The sequence below is a fragment of the Apium graveolens genome, chromosome 6 (genome assembly GCF_009905375.1).
Source record: "Apium graveolens cultivar Ventura chromosome 6, ASM990537v1, whole genome shotgun sequence".
Lineage (NCBI taxonomy): Eukaryota > Viridiplantae > Streptophyta > Magnoliopsida > Apiales > Apiaceae > Apium > Apium graveolens.
Genome location: NC_133652.1, coordinates 287,091,413 through 287,098,731, shown reverse-complemented (window position 1 = coordinate 287,098,731; position 7,319 = coordinate 287,091,413). Strand labels below are relative to the sequence as shown.

General features: G+C 33.3%; 1 protein-coding gene across 3 annotated transcripts; it reads right to left on the bottom strand.

The window, feature by feature from the left end:
- Positions 1 to 331: 331 nt before the first annotated feature.
- Positions 332 to 7,086, bottom strand: LOC141663675 (YTH domain-containing protein ECT3-like). 3 transcript variants are annotated; one of them, XM_074469463.1, is made up of 10 exons: positions 6,746 to 7,086; positions 6,182 to 6,236; positions 5,268 to 5,326; positions 4,609 to 4,684; positions 3,172 to 3,221; positions 2,671 to 2,892; positions 1,698 to 2,201; positions 1,353 to 1,565; positions 969 to 1,121; positions 332 to 869 (listed from the first exon to the last, which is right to left on the bottom strand). In XM_074469463.1, exons 2-10 carry the CDS (start codon positions 6,207 to 6,209, stop codon positions 750 to 752), a joined length of 1,425 nt encoding a protein of 474 aa, XP_074325564.1. In that variant the 5' UTR covers positions 6,210 to 6,236; positions 6,746 to 7,086; the 3' UTR covers positions 332 to 749. The 3 variants fall into 3 exon arrangements, with proteins under 3 accessions (XP_074325564.1, XP_074325566.1, XP_074325567.1); XM_074469465.1 differs by having other exon boundaries at positions 6,767 to 7,086; XM_074469466.1 differs by lacking the exons at positions 5,268 to 5,326; positions 6,182 to 6,236; positions 6,746 to 7,086 and having other exon boundaries at positions 335 to 869; positions 2,671 to 3,011; positions 4,609 to 4,689.
- Between the last annotated feature and the right edge of the window lie 233 nt (positions 7,087 to 7,319).

The window sequence follows — 7,319 nt, the reverse complement described above, 5'->3', positions numbered from 1 at the left end:
CTGTTGTTCTTGCTGTAAAAAATGGCACTAACTGGTGATGCAACCTTTCGTAAACAAGAAAACCAACAAAGGCGCGCTTCAAGAAAATATAGCATTTTGCACCAGACTACTTAATTCACGACTGTGTTCTACTTACCCCCTGTCAACTATAATCCGCTAAATGAGATAGTACAAATTACAAGGGATACTCCGGCATCAAACAGGACCTGCAAGATAACCCTGCATAACATCCACATTACTCTTGAAATAATGGTCAACTCAAAGGTTTCATGGATCAAACAAACATTGATACGCATCTGATATCTTAGAACTGATATTTGATTTTGCAACTAAAATCTCATTATCAAAATATAATTAATACTAAACTATTGAAAAGAATGGACAATTTGACAAAGTAGGACCAAAAGCAAAAATTACAATTGCAGTAACTCCCAAGGCAACTAATATATTAAATTCGGTATCTGAAAAAACGTAGACAAAATTTTCGCGCAGCTTGAAGGTTTCATGCCAAAAAATCTGTCAACCCGATAAATTAAGAAACTTGTTTGCACTAAAGGAATCAAAACAGGTCAGAGAAACACCTTGATCATCACAAATACGTTGTATGAATGCGAGGAAAAATATTCCCGCACAACAGAAACAAAAGAACAAGTTTACTAACCAATGAAAGTGTCAACCCTACCGCACTTTACTCTGTTCTTAAGAATCTGTGTTCGACAAACTGTCCTTTAGATTTATGACAGCAGCCTTTATTGTCGGGTCACGTGAATTGAGAGTTTTTGGGTTCTGCAGATTATGAGCTCTGTGGAGTCTGAAAAGTTGTTGGTAGCAAATCCTCTGGTTGTTCGTTCTACTGCTCTTTCCTGTTTCTGCGGAACATAAGCAAGCAAAATCATAAAAGAAAAAAATTGGGAAAAAAAATGACAAGAAAATCATCAGATTACTAGGAGAGTGTCTTGCATGTAAACCTCTGTTCGAGTAACTGCCATGTTATTCCTATTCCTCTTTGCCCTAAGCGAGTGCTCCCTGTTTTCGTAGAAGTTAATATCGTCTAGCAGTGATGTCTTTGCAGTATAATTCTTGAAGATTTTAAGCATTTCTAAACCATGTTGGAATCCAATCTGAAGAGATGCCATAATGATATCCACCAATATTAGATATTATCAGGATAAATCGTAACGGTTATAAACATAATATTAGGGCATAGAGTTAATTAGGTATATGGCAAGTAATTTTTTTTGCTTTTACCAAAGAAAACTATCGCTGATATGTTTGTCCTTGTTCTCATTATTTGAGTTGTTTATTAAATCATAAAGGTCCCTGAGCTAATTTTCCATAAACATGTCGTATACCTCCTTTGTATCCCGTGTATGTGTCACAGGCTCGTTATCATTGTTCTCAATAATAATGTGTCTCAGTTGTATGTTGGGAATATCCTTGATTATGTGCCACCTCACTGGAAAGAACCCATTCCATTCTTCAGTTTGCCAAAAGTTCAGGTTCTTGGCAAAGTCAACTTTTCCTATCATTTCAGCTAAGCCTACAAACTGCCCACTTCCATTAACCTGACATAGGAGAAAAAAATATGTTAGGTGATACTTGTTAAATATAATACGCACATGAGATACACAGGTCAGCTTTTGGAGAAGTGAAGAGGAATATTACAACATTGGTAAAATAATTATGCAAACCCTTACTGAATAAAAGAGGAAAATTGGACAAATAGTGTCTGCATTGCTTGTTTCTTTGTGTGAATCACGGAATACAGTATCTAATTTCTTATTGCCATAAGGGGTACTAGACCAAACATTATATTTAATGCTTTTATGTGTGTCATCTTCACTAATTGGTTTGATGACATAAAACTTAGCACTGTCATATTCGATCTTAAAATCTTCTAGGTTATACTCTTCTCTTCGTACTGAGAGCCACGTCCTTTCATCCACATCCTGTATATTTAGAACCATATTCCTTCTCTGCCTCCGAGGACCACAAGTTAAATCAGCCATTGCTTGAAGCTCTCCAAGCATGTTCTGCTTTCCTTTCAAACTTAATCGATCACTTCCATTCCCAATTCTAGCATTTGGACTGTAATTCAATTCACTATCACGAACACAGTAACCACCTTCGTTAATTTCACTACATGATGAAAATTTCCTTTGTGATTGAAACTGAGAGTTTGATCTAGAACCAGAGCTGAACTGCAGCATTAAGAAACAGATCAGGGCAGTCAGTACTCAGTATGACTCAGTACAGTTAGGCCCAAAAAAATTGATATAAACAACCAAACCAGCCCATACCCAAATCAGACATGCTAGAAATAGCCTCATACAATCCAGCAGGACACAGGCACAGATGTAATTTTGTAACATGGATTTAGTTGACCCAAAATAAGCAGAATTAACATGAGCTGTTAAGAAGTAGTTATATATGAAACTATATTTTAAAAACCTAAACCAAAACTTATGTTCTAAAATTTAAAATCGGAAGAAACCCAGACTATAAAACTAAAGAAAGAAAGTTATAACAATCATCTAACAATTCTATTGGTCGACTTTTAGAAAATTTTGTACATATATTAGTAAAAATAGATAACAACACAGTTAACAAATAAAACATTGTAATATTAATGATATGCGTAATACATTACTTAACAATATACGTAGGTACCTGATTTGAGGACCTTATTGGCTGTGTGTTAAAATGGGGCTTAGTTATACTTTTCGAGGTAGCATACCGATACAAGTTCTTATTCTGGAAATTAATGGAGTTATCTGTACTGAACACATCAGTGGTGTTATTCTTTGAATCACTGACATCTCCTGAATTACATGACTCACTCGGGCCTCGGCATGGTTTCTGATCTATATAGGTCAGTGTCCTGCATAATTTCTGATGAAGAAAAGGCTGTTGCCCATCAAGAACCATCAAAGTCCCAGTAAAATAACATTACAGCCAGGTAGATAATAAATAAAAAAGTCAAACTGTTGGTGCACCCTGAAAAAATAAAGCTGAAAAAATAAAGCCGAAAAAATATGAGAAACGGGAAGTATATTGTCTCACAAAGCTCACCTTTATGTACTAAGTAATTCAGCTGAACTGTCAATTTCAAAAATGCTATATTTATAGATACAAAATTAATTATTTTGAGAGAGAATCTGAAGTACTTACTTTATTAGAACCACTTCTTCCACCCAAGTGATTTAAATTTGCATTACATTCTGTCAAATTTAACACAGAAAACTAATCATCAATTTTAATTGCAAATAAATTCATCAATTTTTTGGGAATATTTCACACAATATTTGTTGTACAAGGAATAATGACAATTATAAAGACTATAACTTCATTTCTGAAGATATTAGAAGAATAAAAACCTAAGGGTTCTTCCTGGATGTGCATAAAAGATCTCTAGAGTCTAGGAAGCATAGTTTATTGACCCTAGAAAGAGTTTCTTGGCGCTAAGATGTGTTTATGCATTAAATTTTTTACCCATCTAATTTTGCTATAACTTCTAATACTTGTTCATCATACCCAGTTTTGGTGTTACTATTTAAACGGCTTCATTAATAGGATATTTCCTGACCATACTAAACCTATTTGGTAGCAATATATGAGAAACATTTAAACAATCTAGAAACTCTCGATCACAAGTTTTGTTAAAACCACCACAGATAAACAAATTCAATTTAAACTGACGGTAAAATGTATAACAATCTCTTCTTTACAAAGCTTCCGCAAAAAAATTGTAGGCCATCCATATACTCGTGCTGGTAACAAGTCAACTAATTATATCGTGATAGAAATTTATGCTAACTACACATTTACCACCCCCCCCCAAAAAAAAAAAATCGGAAATTTATCTGTCTTACTAGTTTGTAATTGTAGTGTTTTTTACATCTATATATCTAAATAACCAAATCAGACCCTCCTTATTGCCCCTCTTTAATCACTCATCACACTACCGCCAGTAGTTGTTATCAAATTATTATATTTTAAAAAAAAATTAAGTACATCAATCTATAAAAATAGTAATTTCAAAAAAAAATTGTTGATAATATCTACATGTGTGATGAAGGATCCGGGGTTGCCATTTTCCAAAACATGTTATATTTTCTTTTAACTGACTATAATTTTGTCAAAAAATAGTTTGCAAACAAAACCTTCTTTAGAAAAATCAGAAAATTGTACTAAAAAGGCTCTTCTTTCTGTTATATATAGATGTTAAAAAAAATATTGTTTAAATGACACAATCTTTGTTAATGCACAAAGAAGTACTTTTAATTGAATTATTAATATACTTATTGCAACATCATTGTAGCACTAACCCTAGAAGAAATTTTTCATCATTTATGTAAGTATTATTTCTGTTTCTTCACTAATTATACAATGACCCCGCCAGGTTTCGACCCTCGCCCTGCCACTGTCATATATCCCCAACTTCGACAACAAAAGTGAATACTAGGCATCCGGTTCCGGTTTCACTTATTACTACAACTACTAAGCTACAAAATCTACTAAAAGATAAAAAAAGCAAAAGACACTGGGACAGAAGCAAATGAGCAATCTTACTAGCAGTTACTTTTACTAATTAGTGATTAGTCTTACCATTACCAGCAGGTATAACATTTCCTGAATAAGATTGGGATGAAGTTGTATCTGCTTGAATTCCTTCTCTTGAAGCCTAATATAAAACTTACAAGAATATATCAAGTTTTACCTTTACGAGATAAAAAATGTTATCGGAACTCTTAAATGTGATACGATGAACACGATAAATATCAAAAGCAAACATTTTATCATCATAAAGCATTTGAAACAAGAAACAGCAAATACTGAACCCCAGCAAAATCTGCATAAAGAATTTAATGCATAAAACTAGTAAATGCTTGTTCCTGTAAATAAACACAAGGAAGAAGATCTGTGCTAATGGCTGCGCACCCACATCAGGTTAATACATATCCAAATTAAATGTTTTGTAGGTTACATAAGAATGAGTTTAGGTATCGACTAACAAGCTCATCACATTTCCTCCATGCTTGTTTATGGCACAGTAATATAACGGTAAGCTAAAAAAACATTGTATAACAGAGCATCTATGCAAATGGACAAAAATCTTTAGAAGTTGTCCAGTAGGATACATAAGATATAAATAAAGCCCTGAGAATTTCACTGGCAACAACTATAATGGCATTGAACACTTTCTGAAAGCGAGAGGAACTAAAACTACACTCGGTTAATTAAGAGCTAAATTACTGATGGTGTACCCTTTCTTGCTCAATTATGGTACATACATCAGACTTGCACCCAGCGTCAACTATTTCAGCTGTAAAGTGTAGTTAAGTGATAACCAAACACAAAAACCCCCAATGATAGCCAACAATTTTTATGTTTATGGCCTAAGAACACACGAGGAATAAAATTGACGAGTAATTAGTTTACAAAACTAGGTAGATAGCTCCAATAGAAACATCTTATATTCCTTGTTCAATTAATGGCATTTATCTTACGCATTGACAGTAATTCAACCACCAAAACTATATGCTAAACACAATGATTCCAGCAATATGAATCCACCGATCAATCGTCTTCATATAGACTGCAATATTTTAATACATTAAATGTTGTAATATGATCATCCTTTGGTTCAAAAATATGCCCATTGGACTTGATATGAGTTTGCACAGATCAAACTAAACAACTACTCCGCAAAGATAACAGTCCCTAAGAGCAAGTCCAAGAGTGCCCTATAATGTTGTCCTAAACTGAAATTTGAGGCATGTTGAGCAAATAAGTGATCCAACAATGTCCTAGTGGTGCCTTAAAACACTAGAACATTCATTATCTGCCTCATTTTTTAGGCACTATTGTGCATGCTCTATATCATTTATTTCAATAAAAAAATTACTTCCCTCCCTTTTTACACATCTCTTTCCTCTCATCATTTACTTTTCCTCTAATTCTAATTCAAATATATTATTATTTTAATAATAAGGCACAAATATAAGGCAAGTTATTGGACTTGATGTACAAAAACATTGTCCTAAATTACTAGGACATTATATTTTATTATATTCACGAGGCAATGAATAGGACATTGTTGGAATTGCTCTGTTGAGGCATCTAATACCGAAACGCAAAATGTGAAACAAACGAGAAACAAGAAAAGAACAAAGGATACATGGTTCCATTTTCTTTTCTTTAGACATAGTAACCGTTGGTTCTCAATTGCCCACCTGCAACATTGCTAAATTTAGAATAACATTTGCAAATACACCCGCATTCTGCAAGGTGACCATGTTCTGTTTTCAAATAAAAACTCCTACATAGAGATACAAAACATATTCGACCAATACTTCGACATGCCAATATCCTAAGTAATTATTAATTTATCATGCATTCAAAAACATCACACAGAATTACACTAATAATATACATGTATTGCAGATATCACAGGGAATTTCCAAGTACATTACTATATAACACATAGTATTCTATACATCTAACTTTCCTCTACATGTTATCAGCTACAAGAATTAAAGTTTCATGGTAAAAGACACAGTAAAATGACCCAGTACTTCAAAGGAAAAAAAAGTTTTAAAAATTTTGTGTATCTACATTGTTATAAAACAATATGTTACAGAAAAACCAAAAATAAACATGGGTAAAATTAAGGATACGGTAAAATTAAAACAAACAGTTTCATTAAAATATGTTAGACAACAAGATAATTAAGAAACAAAACCTATCTGAGTGGATAGTTTACGGTTGGATAGTTTAACTGGGCAAGAGTTATACTCTGTCTTCCCGGTCCCACTAATACGGCCCCGGCAACAAACAAAATCTTGAGTGTATTTTGTGTGCGTAGATTTTTTGTTACGCTGTAAGAAAGGGAACTAGAATACAGAGAGATAAATAGTGTGGGCGTTATGTTTGTAAACCCTAGGGCCCCTTTGATTTTTGATTTGGATCCGTCCGTTGGTATTTTTCTCTACAAATACGACGGCTCCTTCATGATGTTGGTGAGCACAACTCATGCTCGTTTATGATTGGGTAAATGAGCTGAATTTGATAATACCATAATTAGGTTCCAAAATTCTCAAACAATTTTTTTTTTACAAATATGACTTATATCCTTACAAATGAATATTTGTTTGAGCGAGGATCGAACCCACTATCTGTGACGACAGACTGAGGATAAATTCTCAAACAAGTTTAAAAATATGACTCGTGAAGAAATTCGTTAAATGTAATTTGTTAACAAGTTTGAGCATATTTCATCATGTTTGACTATTTTAAGATCAAATTAACTTAATTTT

Bases quoted from the DNA above. Each gene is read 5' to 3' on its own strand.
- LOC141663675 (XM_074469463.1), bottom strand. From the start codon at position 6,209: ATGTCTAAAGAAAAGAAAATGGAACCAT. The intron at 2,202-2,670 runs GTACCTACGTAT...TTAATGCTGCAG, and splicing joins CAATAAGGTCCTCAAATCAG to TTCAGCTCTGGTTCTAGATC. The intron at 870-968 runs GTTTACATGCAA...TATGTTCCGCAG, and splicing joins TGGCAGTTACTCGAACAGAG to AAACAGGAAAGAGCAGTAGA.